The sequence below is a fragment of the Prionailurus viverrinus genome, chromosome B3, assembly GCF_022837055.1.
Source record: "Prionailurus viverrinus isolate Anna chromosome B3, UM_Priviv_1.0, whole genome shotgun sequence".
Classification (NCBI taxonomy): Eukaryota; Metazoa; Chordata; class Mammalia; order Carnivora; family Felidae; genus Prionailurus; species Prionailurus viverrinus.
In genome coordinates, this window is record NC_062566.1 from 141,977,383 (window position 1) to 142,000,982 (window position 23,600).

Genomic DNA, 23,600 nt, shown 5'->3' on the forward strand with positions numbered 1-23,600 from the left:
CCCCGCAACTTCAGGGTGTCCGTTCATTCCTCGGCCCCACCCACCCAGGATGCTATGTCCATGCCCGTGACCTTGAAGCCCCTCCTGGGACCAGAGGCACCCACAGCGCCCGTGGGGAGGGCGGGCCCGCCTGATGACCACGCTGTACTGATTCCAGGCACTTCCTGCGCTCTCCACCACAGCCGTCACCTGCGGTCATGCAGTCACTGCACCGCTGGCTCAGTGGTGGGAAATATGCTCACGTTGTTGTGGGCCCTCACCACCACCCGTCCTGTAAATCTCCCCCCGCCCCCAGCCCCTGGCACCCCCTTCTACTTTGTCTCTGTGAATCGGACTCCTCTGGGGACCTCGTGTGAGTGGCCACACCGTGTGGGTCCTTTGGGGACTGGGTTGTTGTGCTCGGCGACATGTCCTCGAGGCCCATCTGTGCTGTGGCAGGAGCCAAGATGCCCTTAAGGCTGAGTAATACTCCGGTGCACGGACAGACCACGCTTCGCTTCCCCGTGTCCACAGACGGACACTCGGGTTCCGTGACGGTCTGGCTACCGCAACTCACGCGGTGAACACGGGTGAAAGTACCTGTGCTCAGTCCTTTCGGGGACAGACCCAGAGGCGGGGTTGCCGGGCCCGATCTCTTGAGCCGCCGTGCTGTTCTCAGCAGCCCCGTCCCGGTACTTCCCCACCAGCAGCGCCCGGGCTCTGGTCTGACGCACGTGTCCATGCGCACGCCTTCTGCACGTCTCTTACCGCTTAGGATGTGATGTCTGGTGTGTGTGTGGGTCCCCAGACAAGCCGTTGTGTCGTGCCCCGCGGCCTGTGCAGACGGAGGTGGTGCGGCATTACTGGGGGCTGCTCCAGGCGTGCCCCCGGCAGAAGGGGACGGCCGCCCCGCCGGGGTCACCGTGGACTCTGGACAGGGAGGCGCTCTCTCCCCGTTCGCCAGGCCCACGCACCAGGACCTACACGTGTCCCGGCGGCCCGGCCACACCCGCAGGCTTGAATCCACGGGAGATGAGGCCGAGGACCCCAGGCGCCCGGCAGCCCTGCCCTGTTCCGTTCCTTGCCGGGCAGCCGGCTGCTCGGCTGGGAGCTGGCGGCCACCGGGGGCTGCCCGCAGCACGTCCCAGTGGGCCGCCCGCGCCCCTCGACCCGGGGATCCCAGACGTGCTGTGAGGGGGTGAAGCGGCTGGGGATGTGGATTCCCTGCCCCGGAGGTCCCGCAGGGAGGGGCAGCTGGAGCGGGGGCGGGGGCGGGGGCGGGGTGGCGGGGAGGAGGCTGGGTGCTCCCCACGCACACGTGGGCCAGCCCACACGCTCTGCCGCCCGCCACCCACCAGAACAAGCCACAAAGTTGAAAAGCAGTGTTTATTGAAGAATTTGGAGGGAAAGTCTCATAATAGTAAAAATAGTAAAGTTGAATGTAAAAAGCGCCCCCGTGCAGCGCGGAGTCCGGCCCGGAGGCACAGAGGGCGCGCTGAAGGCCCCTCCAGAGGGCGTGGGGCGCGTGGCGGGACAGTGAAGCTTCTCGACAGAAGAGTGCTACCTGGGGACACCGTTGAGGTGCCCCAAAGGGAAAAGAGGGCGGGAGGGAGGGGCTTTCTTGTCACTAAGATGAGAAAACCCCAAATGCACGTGATAGCGTATTACACAGCAACAGATCGCAACCTCGTTCTCAGCCTCCGGCCCCCGCCTGCCCCTGCCCCTGCCCCTGCCCCTGCCCCTGCCCCTGCCCCCGCCCCGGCCCCACTCAAGAGCCGCTCCCCGCCAGGACGCCGAGGGAACCGGGCCAGCGCGTCACCGCCGGGCGCTTCTGGGGTCCCGGGGGCTGGGCCGAGACAGGTGGCAGCCAGGGACCGCTGGCTGGAGGGCCGGAGGGGCCGGGGACAGAGCCCTCCCGGGCCCCCAATTGCACGTGGCTGCAGAAGTCCTCGACCCTTTCCTATGTGAGTCTAATTGTTCTGAAGGCCAAGGCCACGTCTGGAGAGCTAGACGAAATAAATTAGAAAGACCCGCAGGACCCCTTCCCTCCCAGGCGGGCCGCCCCTCCCGCAGCACGAAGGCCTTCCCACCGCGCTCCGAGGCGGCTCCCTCGGACACGACACGAACTAGGGATCGGATTGTCCGCGAGGCTTCCTCCCCGTCCCCTGAAGCCGGCGTCGGGAGTCCGCTGCTGGCCTCCTCAGGCCGTGCCGCTGGCGGAGTAGGAGAACTGTGGGAAGTGGGGCCTCCGCTCGCTGTCCTCGCCCTCCACGCTGTCGCCTGTGGGCGGGTGGGCGGCACGCTCAGACCCCAGTGCCGGGATCGCGGCCACCACGCGCTGGGGAAAAGGACCCTCTTGATGCCAGGAACAGGGACGGTGCCCTCCCGCGCCCATCGCCACCCTCCAGAGGGACCTGTCCGGTGAACCCTGTGGGCCTCTCTGCCAGGGGCAGCCGCTAACTTCTGCGGTTTGAAGAGAAGGGAGGAAACAGACTTGGGGGTTGGCGGGGGGGGGGGGGGGCATCCCTCACCTTGGTCGGGGGGCGTGATGGTGATCATCTGGGCCGTGAACTCCTCATCAAAATACCTGGTGTCCGTCTCTGAGGTGACCTGGGGCTTGAAGGGCGGACTGAGCTGCAGGGCGCAAGGGGAGGGGAGGCAAGTTACAGACCGCGTTCTGCACTGCCCCCCAGGGGCCGCCCCCAGGAAGGGTTTCGTGTCTCCAGGCAGCGCGAGACTGCAGCAGCAAGGAGCCACAGGGGAGGGCGGTGGCCCGGGCCCTGCAGACCCGCCCCCCCCACAAGGGCAGGCCCGGCAGGTGACCAGTCCTGCGGGGCCCCAGTACCCCCAGGTGGAAGGAAACAAGTCCTGTTTTCTCCTCTTTCGTAGCTTTCTTCGGACGCGGAAGGGGGTGAACAAGGACACCATGGAACACGGGGGCGCTCCCAGCCCCAGAGCCCCATCCCCAGGGGCCACACGCACCCCTTCCTGACCATGGCCATGGGGGCCCAGCTGCCAGCGGCCGCACTTTGATCGTTCCTGACAGAGGGACAGTCCCGGTTCCCCCATCCCTGGAGCCCCCTGGGCCAGCGGGTAGTATTCCCACGCAGCGGGTCCAGAGAGCCCACCGCAGCCCTGGGAGGGAACCCACGGCGGAGCCAGGCAGCGCCACGTGCCCGTGCCAGCCCCAGCCAGGCGCCCCGGGGCACAAAGTGAACTTGACCTGCCCCCAAACCCAGAGGGCTCCCAGGGCCCTCCCTGCCCGACCTCCCACCAGGAGAGGAGGCCAGGCCTTCCTGCGCACGTCCCTGCTGGGGCCTCGCCCTCCAGGCTTCCCACCCGAGCGCGGGGCCTGGCTGGCCTCACGTGCGCTCAAGGCCACAGTGCAGCTGGCTGAGTCAGGCTGCAGAGAGGCCTCCCCGTGACAGAGGACGCACAGGTAACCGTAGGGGGTGTGCATGTGGGAGGAGGGCCCTGCAGGCCAGCACCACCCCCCCCGCCCCCCCCCCCCCCCCCGGGACACCAGGGCTGGCCCTCAAGAGCTAGCAGGGTCTCTGCTCGAGGCAGGGCGTGTGGCCTGTGACGGGCCTACGGGGGAGGGTGCGATGGAAACCGGCGGGAAGTGTGTTCGGAGACAGGGCGCCCCGCACGCCCTAGCACGGCCTTCTTGAGCCTGCCGGGCCGCCGCGCCGGCCTGGGCCAGGGCCCGGCGCTCCCAAGTCCCTGGGGGCGGGGGACAGAGGGCTGTGTGCAGGAAGCAGTCGCCTGGCTCCCGGGAGACCTCCCATGTGCCAGACAGGCCTGTGTTTCCCCCCAGTTTGCATGCTCAGAGGGTGGGTGGGGCTCTCCCTGCAGCAGGAGGGACCGAGGTCAGATAACTGGAGGCACTGGGAGAGCAAAGGCCAGCCCTTAGCGGCGGGGCTGGAAAAGGCCTGGTGCCCCCACCTGGCGGGGCACCGTGTTCCAGGAGTCCGTGCACACGGCTCCTTCCGGGGGGCCGGGCGGGGGGCCCTGAACAGCGTTCAGGAGGAGACCCCGCGGCGCAGACCCTGCGAGCCCGGGGAGGGGGCGCGGGGATGGGGGGCCGCGCGCCAGGCCCCCACGCACCTTCTTCTCGTACACGTCCTGCCACACGATGCTGGCGAAAAAGCGGTGCTGCATGATCTCCTTGGCGTCGTCGGCGCCCCCTCCCAGCCTGCGGAGGAGACTGGTCAGTGCCTCACGCTGCCCGCTGGCCCGGGGCCCCTCCTCCTGCTGGGGGAGGCTGGGACGCCTGACTGTACTGGACACTGGGGTCCCTGGGGGCCGCCGGGGGGCAGTACAGGAGGGTCAGCGTGACCCTGGGAGGGGTGGGGGGGGGGGGCACAGCGAGTGGGACGGCCTGGCCCCGGGTGGTGGGGGACGGTGGGGGGTGGGGCAGCGGGGTCTCGAGGGCGCGGGGAGATCGCGTGAGGGGGACAGCTCGATCCCGGGCGTGGGCTGGGGCCACAGCGCCAGCTGACGGCGCGGCCCCGGGGCGGCGGGGCCGGAGGAAGAGGGAGGCGCGGCACACCGGGTGGGGTCTTCCTGAGCACGTGTGGAGGCCGCGAGGCCCGGGCGCAGGTGCCCGTCCGGCCCCGGCCGGCCCCGGCCGAGGACGCTGCAGGTGAGCCTCGTGGCCCGGGAGGCGCCCAGCTGCTCCTGGGGGAAGCGGGGGGGATGGGGCGGCTCGCCGGCACCCTGCCGGCCCGGGGCCAGGGGCGCACCTCTGCTTAGGGTCCTTCTTGAGCAGCCCCGACAGCAGGGACTTGGCCTCGGGGCTGAGCGTGCGCGGGAAGCGGAGCTCCTCCATGAGGATGAGCTCGAAGAGCTTCTCGTGGTCCTGGTTATAGAAGGGCAGGCGGCCGCACATCATCTCGTACATGACCACGCCCAGCCCCCACCAGTCGACCGCGCGGCCGTAGTCGTTGTCCTCCAGCACCTGGGGGCGCGGGCACAGCGTCACGGGCCGCCCCGCGGTCCCGGGTCTCCGGGGGGCGGGGGGCGGGGGGCGGGCGCGCACCTCGGGGGCCAGGTACTCGGGCGTCCCACAGAAGGTCTTCATGGTGGCGCCGTCCTTGATGCCCTCCTTGCACAGGCCGAAGTCGGTGATCTTGATGTGCCCGTCCTTGTCCAGCATGAGGTTCTCCAGCTGCGGGGTGGCCTCCGGGTCAGCGCCGGCCCTGCCCCCGCCGCGGCCCCGCCTGCTCGCACCCACCCACCTTGAGGTCGCGGTAGACCACGTTCTTCTCGGAGTGCAGGTAGTCCAGCGCGGACACGATCTCGGCGCCGTAGAAGCGCGCACGGTCCTCGGGGAAGACCCGCTCCCGGGACAAGTGGAAGAAGAGCTGGCGGACGAGGGCCGCCGTCAGGGTCCCAGAGCGAGACCGCAGTGCTCGGGGCCGGGGGTGGGGGGGTGGATACTGTCCCCGGGGCAAGGCAAGACCCCGACACGCGGTGCGGGGGGCGCTGGGGGCGGGGCGGGCACCGTCCCCGTGCCGGGGAAGGCGGCCCGAGGCTCACGGAGGGCCGGCCTACCTCGCCCCCGTTGGCATACTCCATGACGAAGCAGAGACGGTCGTGGGTCTGGAAGGAGTACTTCAGGGCCTACGGGGAAGGCAGAGCTGGCACCGTGGCCCTGCGGGACCCCTGACGCCCACCGGCCGTGCTTGAAGCAGGCGCGGGCTCCGGGTCGGATCTCGGGCAGGGTAGGGGCCAGCAGGCTCCGGTGCACGTGTGGAGGCCTCCCTGCAGGGCCGTGGGGCTCCAGGCCACAAACATGGGAAGCAGGACGGCGGCGGAGAGGCTCCTCCCCACCACCCCGGCACCCCCTTCCTGCCTTGCTTTATTTTTTTTTAATTTTTTTAATGTTGTTTAATTTATTTTTGAGACAGAGAGAGACAGAGCGTGAGCAGGGGAGGGGCGGAGAGAGAGGGAGACACAGAAGCCGAAGCAGGCTCCAGGCTCCGAGCTCTGAGCACAGAGACCAATGCGGGGCTCGAACCCACAAACCAAGGTATCATGACCTGAGCCGAAGTCAGATGCCAAACTGACTGAGCCACCCAGGTGCCCCTCCTGCCTTGCTTTAAAAGGAAAGGCCTGGAGGACCAAGTCTTCCCCACGAGGGACAGACCCTGGGTCTCACCCGGCGGCCAGGGATGAGCCCCGTTCACAGGAAACACAGGCCAGGAGACCAGCTCCAGACCTTGTGCCATGAGGCCACCGCCCCCAACTCTCCAGGCCCCACGCCCTATCCCGTGGGGAGCCCGCAGGAGGGGAGCCAGTGTGCGTGGCCTGAGTTCCGTCGCCTGTGACAAGGGGCATGCAGAGGGGGAGGGCAGGGCACAAAGCCTGGGGAAGAGGAAGAGCGGCGAGCGAGACGAGGTAAGACCCCCCCACAGGGGCGGGCCGGTCACGCCTCACAAGGAAACGTTTGAAGGAGCACGAACTGGAGGGAAGGGGCTTCTCTGCTTTGCCGCCGCTTTGGGTCAGGCAGCGCCTGGGCTGGGGACGCCGTGGACCGGGCCTGGGGGGGTCCTCAGGAGAGCCCGAGTGGTGCCTGGCCCGGTCCCGACGCCCCAGGCGAGCAGCAGCCCGTCCGTCCACTGCACTGCTGACCAGCTCGCCCACACCTTCCTGGGTGGCTCGGCCAGGAAACAACTTCTAGCTCGTTCTCGATGCTCTCTAAGAGCTTCCCTACACCCCTCCTGGGCCAAGAACCTCCCCGGGGACAGAGACCCTCCTGACCGGAGCCTCAAAGGGGAAACAGCTGGAAGGCTGTGTGCAGAAGGGTCGGCATGCAGGGGTGGGCGGGGTTGGTGCCTCCCGGGGCCTCAGGCAGAGCAGAGGGAAGACAGGGTCACCCACCACCCCTGCACGGCAGGGGCAGCAAACAGCACCTCCCCCCCCCCCGCCCTCATGGGCCTGAATTCTGAAGCACAGAAGCCCGGGGTCTGTGGGGAGAAGGCACGAGGGTCCCTCAGGCCAGGGGCGGGGGACTTCACGCAGACAGCTCGCGCCTCCAGGACTCACCGTCAGGAAAGGGTGCCGAGAGTTCTGGAGAACGCGGTTCTCTGTGAGCGTGTGGGCCACCTCATCCTGGAAGACAGGCCCAGGTGAGCCGCCGGCCCGCCCCCCACCCCCAGGCCACCCGGCCCTGCGCCCTACCTTGGCCACGATGACCTCCTTCTTGAGGATCTTCATGGCATAGTAGCGGCCCGTGGCCTTCTCCTTCACCAGGATCACCTTCCCAAACGTGCCTTTGCCCAGCAGCTTCAGGTACTCAAACTCGTTCATGGTCTGCGGGGCGGCGGGCCGGTGCCCGGGGTCAGGGGCCGCATGGGGGCCCGGCCCTCCGGGGGTCCTGCGTCCCTGCCCCTCGCCGCCCCCCACTGTGCTGCCCGTGGTGGGGGGGGGCCTCACCACGCGGTGCTTGGGCTTGGCCAGGGACACCTCCATCTCCTCGGCCCCCGAGTTGTCGCTGGGCGAGCCCGACCGGAAGTCCATCATTTCCTCCTCCTGCCTCTTGAGCCCGTCGGCCACCGTCTGGATGGCGGTGGTCCACTCCTCCCTGCAGGGCGGCCGGGTGAGGCCCCGTGCTCCAGGCCCAGATGCTGGGGGACACCGAGGCCTGGCCCCCCGCAGGCTGGCGCGTCCACCCCACCAGGGGCCTGAGGAGGGCACGGGAGCGCTGGGGAGCAGGGGGGGCCCCCCCGCCCCCCCCACCCCCGCGTGTCCGTCCCGCACCGCTCCTCGGGGGTCTCCACGTGGAAGGTGCGCTCGATGACCGTGGTCCACTGCAGGCAGCGGATGATGAAGGTGTTGGGCCTGGGCCGCTCCGTCTTCATCAGCTGACACTCTGGGGGCAGGGCTGGCACGTGAGCGTCCCTCTGCACACCCCCGGCCCCACACAGCCCCCCTGCCCCCGCCCCCCCAGGCCCTCCTCCCCTCCCCCCCCCCCACCGGGTCCTGGGAAGTCCTGTCCCATCCCCGCCCCATGCTCTGGCTTCCCCGACCGCAAAACGGAGCCGGGACCCCTGTCCCGGCCCAGACGCCGTGCTCTGGCCGGGAGACGCGCCCCTGCAGGGCGGGCTGAGGCTGGGTCTCCTCAGCCCCGGGCCGTCTCCCCTGGCCATTTGGTCGCTGAGCCCATGCGGCGCGCCAGGACACCGCTCGACTGGACAGAGGGTGGGGAGTATGGGGGCCCCCGGGGGGGCAGGCAGCTGGCCTCCGAGCAGGAACCTCCCGCCATTTCCCAGCCGTGACTGCCGGCCCCCTGCCCCTCCAAGCGGGGCCAACCCCAGGGCAGAGGCTGGTGCCGACTCACCCTTCAGGGGCCGCCTGTCCCGGCAGATGACCCTCCCTGGAGGCTGCTCGGACTGTACCCGGCCACCTGACACTGGCGACACCCTACCGCCACCCTCCAGAGGGATCCCAGACGCACACCGGGAGCACACACACCTACACCGGGAGCACCCACACACTGGGAGCACCCAGACCTACACCTGGGGCACGCGCACACCGGGAGCAGAGGGGCTGTGGGGGTGCACCAAGCCCCCAGAGGGGTGGGAACCAGTAGGGGGTGCTGAGAAATCCCAGGCCATGCCAGCTCCGTCTGTGGGAGAGGAGACGGGTTTCGGGGCCCGTGAAGGGGCTTCCGACGTCCCGGTGCCTGTGCCCCGGCAGCCTCGAGGGCCCCTGGTTGGGCTCAGCAGAGTGTAAGCAAGGGGTGAACCAGGGCCGGGTGCCAGGAGGGGCTTGGGGCCAGCCTCGTGGGGCCGGTGGCCCGTGTTGGCACAGGGGTGGGGGCTGGAAAATCCCGTGGCGGTCTCCTCGGTGCTGACACCCACCCCCCACTCGCCCATCGGAGACCACCGGTCTCCCCAGCCCCGGCACCCCACCCCCCCCCGCAAGGACGAGCCCCTGTCCCGTGCGGCTCTGCTCCTTGGCTGCCGCTCCAGCTGGACCGCGGCCCAGTTTCGAGGCCCCAGCACCTCCCGCTCTGCTCAGGCAGCCCTCTGGAGTGTGCCTACCTCCTGTGCGCCTCTGCAGAGTCCCCCTCGATCCCCCCACGCTCCGCCTGTACGGATCATCCCTTGGGGCCCCTCATGCCCCTGCCAGCACGGTGGCACCCAGCCCCACCCCAGCCAGGCCTCCTTCCTGAAGCCCCACCTGGCCCCAAACAAGGAGGCGCTGGGGGGAGCCCAGAGGCACTGCAGTAAGGTCCCCTGCATGGCCACCAGGCTGCAGGGGACAGCGGCGCCTGCCTCCCTGGTCTCCCTTCACCCCAGGGCTCCTACTCTCACAGCTGCTTTGTGGAGCCTGAGGATGGAGAGGCGGGACTCACCACACCCAGGTCGTGGTAAAGCCCCCCTGGGAGACCCCCAGGCCGGAGGACGGAAAGGCAGCGACTGCCCGACAGAAGCCCTTGGGGTGGGGTGTGCTGGCCATGCCCCTTGTCCCTGCAGCACAGGGCCGGGCACCCTGGAGGGTGGGCAGGACGGCCAAGGTGCCAGGACACCCCCCCCCCCGCCATACCCACAGGCACGGAAGCCACGAGTCCCTCCCCATCAGCCTGTGCTTCCTCCTCCTGAGACCCCAGACCAGAACCTGCACCAGACGACGTGGGGCAGCCCCAGGCTCCCAGGCTGAATGAAGACAGAGCCGGCCAGAGACGGGGTGTATGAAGAAGCCCGGGGGAGGGGGGCAGACCCCTCGGTGGGCACTGCACTCGGTACCCCTGATGGCGTCCCAAGAGGAACCCAGGAGGGCGGCCGGTTGATGAGCCCATCCCTCATTTCCCAGCCCCCCACCCGGCCTGGGTCCTGGGTTAGCCCCTAGGCAGAGCCAGGTTCCAGGGTGGAAACGGAGACCCACAGGAAGGCCTGCCTGGCTCAGCAGCCCCTCTCCAGGCCCGGGTCTCCCCCTCACGGGTGCGGGATGAGGCCGCGGCCACACGGTTCGGAGAGGTCCCAGTTCGTCCAGCTCTGCCAGACGCCGCGGCCGGCTGCGCTGTGCCTGCCGACCCCACCCCTGCTGAGGGTAGCAGGAAACCAGTGCGGGGCCCAGGCCTCTGAGGGCTCTTCCTAGGGGCGACAGAGGCTCCCGGAAGCTAAGGGTCCCCACCCAGAGGCTTTGTGGAGAGACCCTGGTGAGCGCCAGCCGGCTGTCCCGGGCGGGGCTCTGTCCCCCAGAGGCAGAGCGCCCCGAACAGGTCTGGGGTCTCCAGCCTTGGGCCTCCGCACGAAGACCTCCCGGCAGCCGGAAGCATCCGCTAACCAGTTCCCAAGGTGATGCAAAGCCAGCACCGCCCAGCCCGGCCCCTGGCAGCTGCTGGCCCCAAACGCAGAGGCCCAGGGGACCCGAGCCTGGGGGCCGCTGGGCACTGTTCCGCCCTCCCCGGTTCCACCCCAGGGTGGCCGCGGGCACACTCACGCGCCACAGAGAAGTTGTTGAGCGGGGACTCTCTCTGCTCCACGTCCTGTGGCCGCTCCTTGTAGCCGATGAAGGTGCCGTCATTCTTGAGGAGGAAGTACCGGGGCCTCCAGGTCTTGATGTATTCCCCTGCGGACGCGTGCTCGGTGAGGGCCGAGGCCGCCGGGCCCTGTCCCCAGGCCCCCCGGGAGCCCCGTCCCTGTGGCAGGCTCGCAGCCGGCCGTGCCAGAACAGGTGCACCCGGGACGCCGTGACTCGGGGACACGACCAAGAGCCGGCCCCCGTGTCGGAAAGGGGACCTGGGCGTGGGGGGAAGGGGCACAGCTAACGAGAGGCCGGCCCGATCCAGGGGGCCTTTCTGGAGGAGGCGCCGCCAGGCCAGGAGGTCCCCGGCACACACAGCTACAGCCACCCACCAGCGCTTCAGGGCTAAGAGCTCCCCCCACCCGCTCGGTCCAGCCAGGTGTCGGCCACACCGTTACCGCCGTCGCAACGGCAAGTGGACTGCCCGCCGGAGCCGGCCCCTCCCTGGCCCACGGGAAGGAGCCCGGCACCCGGCATTCAGGGGACAGCGAGTGGGACCAAGGGCCCTGATGCAGCACAGCCCCCGCAGCCCCTCACCGCCCACGTGACCACGTGCCCTGCCCAGGGGCCCAGAGCACAGTCTCGGGCACCACGGGGAAGCCGGACCCAGGAGGCGTCCGTGCGGTCCGCAGGCCGCCACCCGCCACCCTCGACCGCGTCCCACCCGTGGGCCACCCAGGTGCTCAGGGAAGTTTCCCCCCAAGTCGTGCCACATCAGCCATAAGCAGGCAACCGCACTTAAGAGCCGGAGCAGATGTCCTCTGTGATATTCCGGCGACCGTCATTTTTCATTCTGACACCCGGAAAAAAGAGCGTCTCATTTACATTTTGCCGAGCAAAGAGTTTGCACGACGATAGAAAACTTACTAATCAGACAACAGCTTTGCCAGGAGGGCCACTAGGCAGCAGCAGGTGGGGAGGGGGCTGGGGTCCCCAAGCTCCGGGCCCCAGGGGATGGGGACGGGCAAAGGCCCCACCCAGGACCCGGCAGCTCCCAGTGTGCTCCTCCCCCATCCCCGCTGCCCAGCCGCCTCCCCCCGCCAGGGGCCTCGGGGTGTGACCCAGCCCTCACTCTGCTGCACACGACGGGGAGGGGGGGCCGGGGCGGCGGGGGGGGGGGGGGGGGGGTCACCTCCAGGCCCGCCCCCACCGGCAGGGCGAGGACCCCCGTGAGAGCCGGCGGCCTGCCCTCTGCCCCAACCGCATCCGGTTCCGCCGAGCCCCCCCCCCCCCCCCCCCCGCCCCGGCCTGTGGAAGGCTGGGGTCCACGGGGTCGGCCCCCTTCGGACCCGCTGCTTCCGACCGCCCGGGGACCCCGCCCGCCCACGCGGCTCCACCGGGCCTCCCGCCGGGGCAGCGGGTGGGCACGAGCAGACGGGGCGCCGGGGGCTGTGCGCAGCCCCCCACCCGCGCCGTCCCGGGCCGCTCGCTCCCACCCGCCTGCGCGCCAGGCTGGAGCTGTCGGCCCCTGATGGAGTGTCGCTCATCCCGCCAGCTGCCGCTCCCCGGGACGCTAACTGAGCAGGGAGAGTGACGAGCGCCTCGCCCGCGCAGCCCCGAAAATCAATCTTGATTCACCAACTGCCGCCAGCCCCCACCGCGCCCGGCCCCGCACCCTGTGCACGCGGTCGGCACGTGCACACCTGCTCGGCAGCGCCCGCACGCCAGGCTGGGCCTCAGTTTCCCCACCGGGCCGCAGGATTCCCGGAACGGGGGTGCCACCGGGACTCGCCCCGGCCACCTGACCCTGCACCTGGTCCACTCCGGGCCCAGGAAGGTTCTACAATCCAGCCCTGGGGTGTGGGGGCCGGCAAGGGAGCGGCCCTGGCCGGGAAGAGGCTGAGGGACAGGCCCCCAGTCTGCATGAGCCCTGGGCAGGGGCCCAGGAGGACAGGCAGTGGGTCCGCCGGACCCTCCAGCAGCCCCCTGACCCAGGGCGCTGAAGGGGGGCCACGGTCGGCCCCCAGCTGCTCCCCTGCCGCGCCCCACGTGGCTGAGCCCTTGAGCCACAGGACACACGGGTGGGACGGGAGGGCCCGGGAAGGCGGCCTCACTCGGCCCCTCGCCTGGGCAGCCCGGCCCACAGAGCCCTTGGGGAGGCAGGGGAGGCTGGGGCCAAGGCTCTGAGATACACGGACCCTTCTCTGCCCGGCCGCGTGCAGCCAGGCGGTCACCTGGGGGCCGAGGCAGTGCTGACTTCGTCCTGGGCCGTGGCCTGCATCCGAGTGAGTTCAGCCCACACAGAATTCGGGCCAGACGACCGGCCCAGGCGGATGGGGGGCCGGAGCCCTGCTCACTCCCGAGGAGGCTGGGGTGACACAGGATGTAACGAAGGGGGGACACAGCCACCCCCGTCCTCAGCCACAGGACTAGGGCCACAGGGGCTGGGGTGGGGACAGACACTCACCGGCCGCTGCTGTCGGTGGGAACCTAGGAGCCTTCACTCCGGGCACAGGCACGGGCGGGTGACGAACAGGGAGGCCTGAGTCTGCCCTTCAGGTCACTGCTCCCTAAATGGGGGTCCCCACCACTGCCCCGGGGACAGATGCCTGCCCACAGCCAGGGTGACCTCCGGGAAGCCGTGCAGTGCACCACTGATCCCTGCCACTCACGGCCACAGCCCGGGTCTCCCGGAGGGGCTCCCCACCCACCCACCCCACTGCAGGCAGACACTTGACCAAGGCCCACGTGGGGCGTCCTCACAGTCCCGGGGACCAGCCTCAGGGTCCCCTCCGCACAGCCGGGCAGCCTGGCCATGAGGGCCCCCACCCCTGCAGCCAGGAAACAGGAGCCATGGCAAAATTGGGAGGCAGGTGGGACGGGCAGGGTTCTCTCAGAAGCCCAGCCCTAGGCTGGGGTGGGGGAGAGACCCACACTGGCCCTCAGAGACCCCGCCCAGCCTGCCACCAGAGAAGGGGACCCATGCTCCCCCCCAGCCCTTCACTCGCGGCCGGTCCACCCCCAGGGAGGGCCCTAGGCGTCCTGGCTGGGGTGGTGGGGGGAGGGGGACACGCAGTCTCAGCCAGGCTCCCCCACCTCCTCCTGCACCTCTAAGGGACCCTCAGCTCCTGGCACCGGCCGCCGTGGTGTCCCCGTGCGTCCTCCACTAGGAGGGCCCTTCTAATAGCCCTGCTCATCTTGGGGCCGGCTCATCTCCAGGAAGATGCCGGAAGATCCTGACCTCCTGCAGCCCAAGTCACCCCACTGGGGCCACACCGCCAGGAGCTGGGGACGAGGTGGGCAGAGGCTGAGGGCCTGTCCCCTCCGTGCCTCCCAGCCGTGGGTCCTGAGCCACGTCACGATAGGGGCGCCCCAGGCAGCGGACCTGAGGGCTGGGACCCACGCTGTGGGCACGCGGGGAGTCACGGCGCAGCCCGGGCCTGGCGCCCCAGAGGGCCCCCCCCTCCCCGCGCCGCCAGGCCCCGGCCCGCTCAGCCACCACGCCCGAGCCCCGCGAACCTTTCCTCCAAACCTCCGGTTCTCGGGGAAACTGCCGGATAAACACTTTGCTGCGGGGGCGGCGGCGGCTGGCAGGGCGCCAGGCGGCACCGGGCTGCTTCTCCACAGCAAAGCGAGCCCCAGCAGGCCCGGGGAGCGGGCGCCAGCTGACAGCGGCGACCGTGCGGTCCCCTGCCGCCAGCACATCCATCGCAGGCCGACAGCTGCCGGGCGTCCATTTACCTTCTCCAGCACAGTGAGCAAACAGCCCTGCTGACGGCGGCCCATCCGTCGCCGCCCACCGGGAAGGGGGCAGGCAGCGGGGGGGCCGGCCTGCCAGGCCTCTGCCTGTGCACAAGCTGCGGTCCCTGCGTCCCCGTCCCACTAGCAGGATACCAGGCCACAGGCTGACCCTGAGGGTCCGGGAGCCCCCAGGAAGGAGCGCCAGGGCCGGGCGGTGTCAGACCCTCGCTCAGGCGGGGCCGCGGGGCACCGACCTGCTTCCTGAGACTGAGCCTTGCCCAGCATCCACGGGGTCCGGCCAGGGGCACGGCTGGATGAGAGGAGGCGTCCGCCCCCTGCCCAGCAGAGGGGTGACACATGGAGGGCAGACGCTCCCCCCCCTCCCCCCCCCCGCCCACAGCCCCTGAGCCTCGCTGGGCCCTCCCCCACGATCCCACCCAGCCCTCCCAGAAGGCCCACCTGGCAGGCAGGGAGGGCAGGGAGTGATGTGCCCGCTAGCTCCCAGGGCACCCGAGGCCCGAGGAAGGGACTCTCAAGGTCACAGACGGTGAGCGGAGACCCCGGTCCTGCGGCCCAGGCTAGGCTCCCTCCGTGACACCTGCCGACGTCCCCACAGGTCTCTGGTTCTGCCATCAAGCAGGCAGATCCCAAAGTCACGGCCCAGTGCACACAGGTCGACTCAGAACACGGGGAGAGGGGGGCGCCTGGGTGGCTCAGTCGGTTAAGCGGCCGACTTCGGCTCAGGTCACGATCTCGCTGTCCGTGAGTTCGAGCCCCGCGTCGGGCTCTGTGCTGACCGCTCAGAGCCTGGAGCCTGTTTCCAATTCTGTGTCTCCCTCTCTCTCTGCCCCTCCCCTGTTCATGCTCTGTCTCTCTCTGTCTCAAAAATAAATAAACGTTAAAAAAAATTAAAAAAAAAAAAAGAACACGGGGACGGTGCCGGGGGCCGCTCGGGCCCTGCCTGCCGCATCAGGACAGCGCCCGGGACGGCGCCCCTCACCGACCAGCACGTTCCACCCCACCCCAGGTGCCGCTGCCTGCCGACCATCTCAGCCCGGACGTCATCGTCCTTGCAAACCCCACCTCCTCCTTGGGCACCGAGCGCCCCCCCCCCCCCCACGCAGGCCAGAGGGGCTGCCCCTTAGTCCCAGCTTGCCCACCACGTGTCCCAGCTCCCCCTGGGACGTCTCCACGTGGCTTAGTCCCCACGACCCTTGCCCTGGTCCGGGGGCCCCCTGCCCACACCCACCGTCTCATTTCTGGTCTCCTGCGCCAGGCAGCCCAGAGACCCTGGCCCAGAGACCCTGGGTGCTTATTCAGCGCCCCCAGATAAGGCCACAGCCCCACTGCCCAGGCGCCACCTGCCACGGCCCTGCTCACTCCCGGCTCCAGCCTGGGGCTGCGTGGGCCTCCCCGCCGCCTATTCTCAGTCTCCCTCCACAAGCCGGCGGCTGGTCACCTGCCTCACCTGCCCACTCCGGCCGATGTGCTCCTGGCCTCACCACAGTGGGGTTCGGGGAGGCTGGGCTTCAGAGACCCAGTTGGGTGAGGGTGAGGGCGAGGGGGCAGCCACAGCCCCACCTCCACGAACAAGCATCCCAGGGGGCTGGACGGTCCAGGGGGCAGCCCCCCACCCATCAGTCCACCAGCTTCACTCCTATGTGCTGGCACCTTGGGTCACAGGCCTGGGGAGAGAGGCCTGCGGTCTTGGGGCCCACCTGGGGATCTGTGGACCCGAATCCAGAGCCCAGAGATCTAGGTCAAGCACCCGGGGTTATCAGAAGGAACCTCTCCCAAACCCGGCCGTCGACTGCAACACCCCCGAAATACGGGTCTAGTATTTCTTATGGTTAAAGAAACACACCTGAAAGCAGGAGAGAGGAAGTGAGGGCTCGGCCAGGCAGGGCTCCCGGGTCTGGCCCGTGGCTCACCCGACCGGCCCACCCCAGCCTGGAACCCCAGGAACCTCTGCCGGCCTGTCCGGGGCCAGATCTGGCCGGGGGGCCTGCCCGGGGGGGCCGCCAAGCAGGGACCGGGCACGTCGAGTGGGCAGGAACAGTGGGCATGTGCCCACCGTGGGGTGGCCCTGGGGAGCAGGCACGGAGCCACAGCCACGGGCTCCAGTTACGGGAGGGCCCGCGGGGAGGGCGCTGGCCCCGAGCCCGGCTGGGTGTGCCTGGGCAGGAGGGACGCCAGCGGTGGCCGGGCCAGCTCCCACCCCGCGCCAGCCCACAGCACTTCTAGGAACCCGGCCTGATGCAACCGAGCCTGGCCTCTGCGGAGAGCCGCTGGCCACTGGGGGTCTGGGCAGGGGGCTCAGGACCCTCTCCCCTGCACAACGTACTACCCAGGGCCGGCTGGAGGGAGCACAGCCTACCCTGTGGCCCCTCACCCCTCCCCGGCTCGTGACTCCCACCTCCCCTGCCCCTGCCCGGCGCCTGGCTCACCATGGGACAGCCACCCGCTGGGGCCACCAGCAAGGGCAAGGGACCCAGGGCCAGGAGGGCAGTGACCCCTCACCCCCCACACATCGCCCCAGCTTCCTCTTCTGCTGTTTGTTCTACAGGGAGAACCCAACACGCTCACAAAACAGGAAACAGCCCCACCGATGGCGGCCACGGCCACGGCCACACGCCAGGCCCAGCGGCCCTGGAGCACACCTCGGGGCCCTCCTTCCTAGGCACCTGCCCTCGCCCCCAGGCCCGGCCACACTGCCCTGACCTGTCCCAGGGGCAGTTCCGGACCCTCACAGACACAAGGCATTGCGCGGTCGGCCTCGCGGACCAAGGGGCTGCTGGGACGGAAGCCATAGCCACATCGGTGTGACCTGTACAGGAACTGGGGCCGCCCTTCACCTGACGGCCAGGGAAACTGAGGCCCAGGAGGCCCAGGGCAGCCCTGCCCTCTATCCCGAGGCACAGGGTAAGGGGAGCGACACCCACCGTTGGCGGTCCTGCTGAGCCCCTCGCCCTGGTGGCACCCGTGCGCAGGCAACGGTACGGGGCCTTCACAGGAAACCCCACAGGCCTGCGCTCAGAAGTGCGTTCAGCAGGCCCACAGGCCGGTCCCCTGGTGTCTGCCTAGCAAAGCCGCTGCCTCCTTCAAAGGTCCAGGGGCACCCCAGGACCAGGGATGGGGTAGGGGACTGTGTCAGCAAGGGGAAACCATGGTCTCCTCATCGGAGCCACACGTGAGACACGGGGAACGGCCGTGGCCACGGCGGGAGACGGGACCTAGTCGCCACCGAGGGAGAGGCGGTGGGAGAAACCACCGGCCCAGGAGCCCACCTCCACCAGGACGCCTCGGACCACCTCGGCCTGGAACCAGGGCCGGATCCCTGCTGGGAAAGGGCTCAGGGCTGGGGCACAGCAGGGCGGGAGACGGGCCAGGGACCAGACCTGCTAAGCTCCGCGAACTCGGGGCCCCGGCTGGCACCATTCCTGGGGGCGAGAGGGCAGGGAGACACGACCGCGCCCCGTGCGCTCGGCACATGTGCTCGCAGACCTCAGGGCCGGCTCTCCTCATCCCACCCCTCCACCCCCGGGGGCCAGGCTGTGCTCCGCTGAGGACTGCCGAGCACGCTTCTGGGCCAGAACCTGCTGGCCAGGAGCCTGTCTGCGTGAGCAGAAGGGTCCCCAGAGCCCCCTCCTGCCTCCGTGGCCCAGCTCCTCACTGCCTTCCTCCCCTCTCCTGGTCCAGTTGGCCTGCCTGTGGGTCAGGGACACCGAGGAAAACCACCACAAGCCTGGCCGGGTAGACAGAGCCCACAGCCTGGGCTCCAAGAGTGAGGCCACCGGGCAGGGATGTCCCAAAACAGCTGCAAAGACAGGCCGTGGCCTCAGCACAGAGCGGTCTGAAGACAAAACCAGAGGCCACAGGCCAAGCTCAGCCAGACCTACATCCTGGAGCAGGCCTCGTTTTCAAAAATCGTCAGCCTTTAAGAATCAAGAGAGTGCACAAGTTTCTGAGCGGTGCTGAGCCCAGCTCCAGCCATCAGCGCTGGGGGCTCGTGGGCTCAGCTGCCCACTGCTTGGGGGCTCCACCTAGAGCTGGGGTGTCTGCTTATCACTCGGGCTGCCCGCACGTCCAGATGTCCAGCTCTCAGTCGGGAAGCCACCCGTTTCTGGGGCCGCCCGTCTGCCCACCGTCCCTGCCGGCCCAGCCTGCCTCCCAGCCACCCTCTGAGCCGTCAGCAGCTTGAACTCAGTCTCCCGGGGACGGGCTCCCCACTGGACACACTGGGACCCTGAGGCCTGGAGGGCTCGCCTGGACCCCAGAACAGGTCAGCACAGGGCTGGAACACAAACCCGGGCATCCCCACGCAGGCTGGACTCCCCACTGTCCTCCGTGGCTTCTCTGCCCAGAGTACACAGTATCAGGACACCCAGGAAACAGCCCAGAGGTCACTCCCCCCAGCAGGATGCCCATCTCCCGGAGGGAGCACGGACCCTCTCTCCCAGTGAGGCTGCTGAGGCTGGCTGTGCCCACACTGGGGGCCCCCTAGAGTTCACCAGGCCGTTCCCTGCCACCGTTCCCGTCACATACGTGAGAAACCGAGGGCCGAAGAGCTCAACAGATTTGTCCTTGGAGAGGGACACAGCGACAGAGCAGCCAGGTCAGATCCAAACCCAGCCTTCTGGACGGCCACCCCCCCACCTCCCCACCCCGGCCCGATACCCCAGCCTCCTGCCCCTTCAGAAGGCACGTGCCCTGAGGGGCAACCTGAAATTCACCCAGGGGTCAGAGAGGCGCCCCTGCTCCAGCCCGCCTGAGGGATGTCCCAGCAACTGGGCCAGGAGCATCTTAATCTAACAGTCAGTCAACAAACGTTTGCTGCTGGTTCAGGTAGGGGACCGTGTTCCTGTGCTGCAGCCAGGCACGGAGGAAAGAAAGGCCCGGGGCCGGTGAAGGGTGAAGGGCAGGGCTGTCAGGTGAGGCAGACGGAGCCCGGCCTGGTGACGGGGCTCCAGGCACAGGACACAGGGAGCAGGCCGGGGATGGCAGCAGGTGAGCACTGGGGGCGGGGATGGAGACGGCAGGTGTGTGCTGGGGGTTCTTGGGAGAAGCCAGGCAGAAGGGCTCCCCACGGGCCACGGGGCCCGGGGGCCTCCTCGCCTCCGTCTCGAGGCCCAGTGTGCCGTCCTCCCTGCAGCCACCAAAGCCAGCCCTGACAGCACATGGCTGACCACATCCTGGACCCTGTGCTTCGAGCCCCTCCACAGCCCCTGACCCCCGTTCTCTGCCGCTCCAGGCCCCGCTGCTTCCCAGCCTGCTCTCCTGGGGGCTCCCGCGCATCCCACAAAACCCAGCCTGCGGCCGGTCGCCTTAGCGTACCTCCCCGTCTGCTCCCCGTGTCCGAGGCTCCCCCTCCCAACAGCCTGGGATCCCGGGGTGGGGAGGGGGAACCCTCAGGCCATCGGCCGGAGGGCACCCGTGAGGGCAGGCTAACCAGCTAGCGGGGATCACCAAAGCCTTGGGAAGGAACAAGTCTAGAGGAAGAGGAAGGGGGCGGCTGCTAATCCCTGCCCTGGGGCAGGAGGGAGTGACTCCCCAGGGGACACCTAAACATGAAGCCTGTCCACGCCCCACTCCCCACCCCCCCACCCCCGAGTCACAGAGGGCTGCGGGGCAGGGGGCTGCGGGCCAGGGGCCAAGGCCACATATCCTGTCACACCAGGACCCGCCAAGCCCCTCCCTGGGCGCAGGGCCCTGAGCCCGCGGACAGCAGAGGCTGGACGGGCGCTGGGCTCGGACGGCTCACAGGTCCAGCACAAACACACCGGGGCCGGGCCCCTGGTTGGTGCAGAGCCCCCCACCCCCCACCCCCCAGCCCCACACCGCCCCACAGCCCAGGCCTGAGGCGGGCACTGGGCCAGGCCAAGTAACACTGCCCTGCCCTCAGGAGCCCTCGGGCAGCGCCCCGGGCCGCCAGCGAGCCAGGCCTTGGACGGGCCCCAGTGTCCTCACTGCCTTCCAGGAAAGCGGGGAGGGAGGCGGCGGGGCCCCTCCCGCCTGAGGGACCCAGCCAGGCAGCCACCGTACTGGCCGGCCCACACGGGCTCCACGCCACCCGAGGGACCCCTGCCCCAGGCCCAGCACCCGAGGGCACTGACCTCTCTTGTGCAGCCAACCCTCCTTCACGATGGCCACGTCGTTCATGGTGCCCTGTTCCGGTAGGGCCGGGCCAGCCGGGGCGCCGCTCACCGTCCCCTCTCAGCAGGATCTCCCCGAGCCCAGCCAGTGCACCCAGCCTCTGGAAGAGTCAAAGGGAAGCGTGTGAGGTTGTGTCCGGCCCGGGCCCACTCCTCCAACCCCACAGTGAGGCCAGGGAGCCCGCCGCACCTGGGGTCCCAGTCGGGGCCCACCCTCCTATGTGGCCTGCCCCCCCTCATGGCCTTCTGAGCCACTGCCGCATCCCCCCCACCCCCCCAGCGCGTGGTTCTGCCAGGACACCAGACAGGCGCCCAGTCCCCTGGGGCCGGGCCTCCCCTCCGCCTGGGCTGCAATCCCCCTGGTACCTGAGCCCAGGCCCTCGGGGCTTGATGCCCCGGCTTCACCCCGGCCCCCAAAAGGCACTCCTGGCATATTCCAGCCTCCCTAAGCTGCCAACCCAGCAGAGGCCACCTCCTCCAGGCAGGCCCTCTGGCTCTGCTCTAAGCTGCTTGGCCTCCCCAAGCCCCTGGCGAGGGCGCCCCTGTTCCCACCCATAGGGCCCCGGGCTCCTCCTTCTTGGCCCAGCCTAGGAGAGAAAAGAAATTCAAGTGTGAAGAAAGTAGGGCCAGGAGACCAGGCGGCTGGCGCAAATGAGAACCCAGAGCCCTCCGAGGCGACATAAGAAAAACCTCCCCTCAAGAAACCCCAGGCCCTCCTAAACCACAGCACCCCTGCTGGTCTGAATCTGGTTCATTCATTCGGCCAACATGTACTAGGCATCCCTGGTTTTGCCAGGCTCGGCGCTGGGGACAAAGAGAGGTTCAGATGGGTCCTGTCTGTGAGAAGCACCCAGTCCAGGGTGGTTACAGACCCATAATTACAGCATTCAGGAGGTAACAGACGGGGGTGCCTGCACAAACGCAGAGGCCCTGGCGCTCACAGTGGCCACCAGCAGCCTTCTCTTGGACATACTTCGGCCACTGAACCCGAGCGGCCATCCCCATCACTCCCGGCTGGACGAGCTCCTAGGCATCCCTCAAAACCCAGCTCACACATCATTCTGAGCATCCTGGGAAAGAGCAGTCTTCCCATGAGCAGTCCTGGGCTAGCCCTCCAGAGGGCAGGCCCAGAGACACTCCTCTCTGGGACCCCCAGGCCAGGAAGGCCCCTGAGGACCTCTGGAATGGAGCCCAGCATGGGTTCACCTATAGCTGCATAGACATTCTTCCTCGACCTTACTGGCCTCCTGAGGCAGGGGACTGGGACCCAGAGAAGGTTGCCTGGCACTGACAGTCTCAGGCTAAATTTAGAAGAACTGGAAGACCCCCCCCACTGCCTGCATCTAATGCCAGGCCAGGGAAGACACACGGTGCCCAACGTGTGCAACAGGGCACCAGCAGCGACAGGAAGCAAGACTGAAGATACCTCCAAGGACAGGGTTCTGAGCCCCTGCACAGCACTCCTGACGGGGGGGGGGGGGGGGGGGGGGGGGGTACCGACCCCTCTGGTGACACAAGTGGGTGTGGCCTGGAGGCAGAGGGCTGGACCCAAAGACCTCTGGATGTCCCCCACCCCCACCCTGGCCTAATCAGGGCCTGCTGCTGACAGAGTCAGACAGCTGTCGAGCCCCGTGTGTAAAAATATATCTGTGCACACACAGGGGCTGTGCATCTGCACGGGAACGTACACACCAAGCCGGGGCCTGGGCTGTCTCCGGGTGCAGGGCCGTTTCCCACAGGGCCGTGAGCGCCTTTACCGTAAAAGTGTGTCACTGCTGGTATTATTTAAGTCACAACTAACCAAAACATTGCCGTGCTCTTAAAGGGCCCCCTCCCTCTCTCTCCAAACACCGATCTATGAACTGCACGTTCAGTTGGGGGAGGCAGAACCAAGCCCCACGGGTGCACCCCGCCCTGCACTCGGGCCAGGGGCTCAGGGCAGTCAAGGCTAGCGGGGAGCCGGCTGCGGGGCCCTGTGGTGACCTGCCCACCAAGTCGGTCCTCGGGAACCCGGCCTGCTCACGGACCACTTCACCAGCTGCCCCACCTTCCCCCAGTCTGGGGGCCCAGCCCCAGGTGCCCATCCGGGCCCCGGCCAGGGAGGGTGGGCAGCACCTCCAAAGCCCACCCAGGTCAGAAAGCAGTTGCGGGGCCCAGGAGGGCCGGCCCGGGCACCTCGCCATCGCGTACAACTTTTCGTCTCGGGGCAAACGAGGTCTCCTTCCCAAGGCCCACCCACACACTTGAACGAGGGCTGGAGCGAGCCTTTCCGAGCGGTCCCTGAGGACCTCCTGGGCACCGCGGCCGGCCGGCCCGCCTCGCCTCCCCTCCCCGCGCGCCGGCCCCGGCCCTGGCCGCTTCCCCAAGGTCATGAGGGAGGCCGGGGCCGCGGCCCGCACCCCCGCCGCCGCCGCCGCCGCCGCCGGCGGCCGGGCCCGCGCCCTCCCCGCCCAGGCCGCGCTCGGCCACTTCCTGCTCCGCTCCTCCACCCCGGCCGCGCGCGGCCCGCGCCCCGGGCCCCGCCGGCCGGGAACAAAGCGCCGGGCCGCGGGAGGAAATCCGGGCCCCGGCGGCGGGCGGCGCGCGCGGGGCGGGGGGCGGGGGGGGACTCACCGGGCGCCGCGTCCGGGCCGAGCGCGGGCCTAGCCGGGCCGCGGCCTCCGGCGCCCGCCGCTCGGCATCCCCGCGCGCGCGCCGGGCGGGGCCGGGCTGGAGGCGGCGGCGGGCGGGCGCTGCTGGGCGGGCCTCGTGCGCCGCCGGGCCCGGAGCTCGTGGCGGCCGCCGGCTCGCGTCCTCCGGCTGCGCTGCTGCGCTGGCTGCGCTGGGCCGGCCGCCCGCCCGCCGCGCTCGGTCCCGCCGCCGCCGCCGCCGCCGCCGCCGGCCCGCCCTCTCCCCGCCCCGCGCCGCCCCGCCCGGCCGCCCGCCCACATCCGCCTCCGCCGCCCGGGGCGCCCCCGGCGCGGCCGGGGCGAGGGCGCGGCGCCGGGAGCGCGCGGCGCGGGGCGGGCCGCCCACTGTCCCTCGGCCGCGTGCTCCCCGGCCTCGGTTTCCCGGCGCGTCCGGGGCGCCCTCACTTCCCGGCCCGGTTCCGCCCCGAGCGCGCGGGGAGGGCCGGTCCGGGACGAACCCCGCGCTTCTGCCTCCGTGGCGTGGGGGCGGGGCAGGTTAGTGTCCCTTTCAAAACGTGCCCCCAGCCCCCCACCCCCACCCCTGGTGGGCAGCTCCGAGCTGGGGGCCGGGGAGAGAGCAGCC

At 69.6% G+C, this 23,600-nt stretch overlaps 1 protein-coding gene across 1 annotated transcript; it reads right to left on the reverse strand.

Moving 5' to 3' along the window:
• Window positions 1–1,351: 1,351 nt before the first annotated feature.
• AKT1 (AKT serine/threonine kinase 1) lies at window positions 1,352–23,069 on the reverse strand. Its single transcript, XM_047862364.1, has 14 exons — window positions 22,962–23,069; window positions 20,310–20,449; window positions 10,432–10,560; window positions 7,744–7,855; window positions 7,420–7,567; window positions 7,165–7,296; window positions 7,030–7,095; window positions 5,536–5,604; window positions 5,220–5,345; window positions 5,021–5,149; window positions 4,725–4,939; window positions 4,087–4,174; window positions 2,511–2,613; window positions 1,352–2,259 (listed from the first exon to the last, which is right to left on the reverse strand). The coding sequence occupies exons 2-14, from the start codon at window positions 20,353–20,355 to the stop codon at window positions 2,180–2,182; spliced, it is 1,443 nt and encodes a 480-aa protein (XP_047718320.1). The 5' UTR covers window positions 20,356–20,449; window positions 22,962–23,069; the 3' UTR covers window positions 1,352–2,179.
• Between the last annotated feature and the right edge of the window lie 531 nt (window positions 23,070–23,600).

What these genes read in the sequence shown, in the direction of transcription:
- AKT1 (XM_047862364.1), bottom strand. Translation starts at nt 20,355, where the DNA reads ATGAACGACGTGGCCATCGTGAAGGAGGGTTGGCTGCACAAGAGAG. An exon ending in CCAAGCCCAAGCACCGCGTG is followed by an intron (nt 7,297 to 7,419) that starts GTGAGGCCCCCC and finishes GCCGCCCCGCAG; the next exon opens with ACCATGAACGAGTTTGAGTA. An exon ending in CATCACGCCCCCCGACCAAG is followed by an intron (nt 2,260 to 2,510) that starts GTGAGGGATGCC and finishes ACCCGCCCACAG; the next exon opens with GCGACAGCGTGGAGGGCGAG.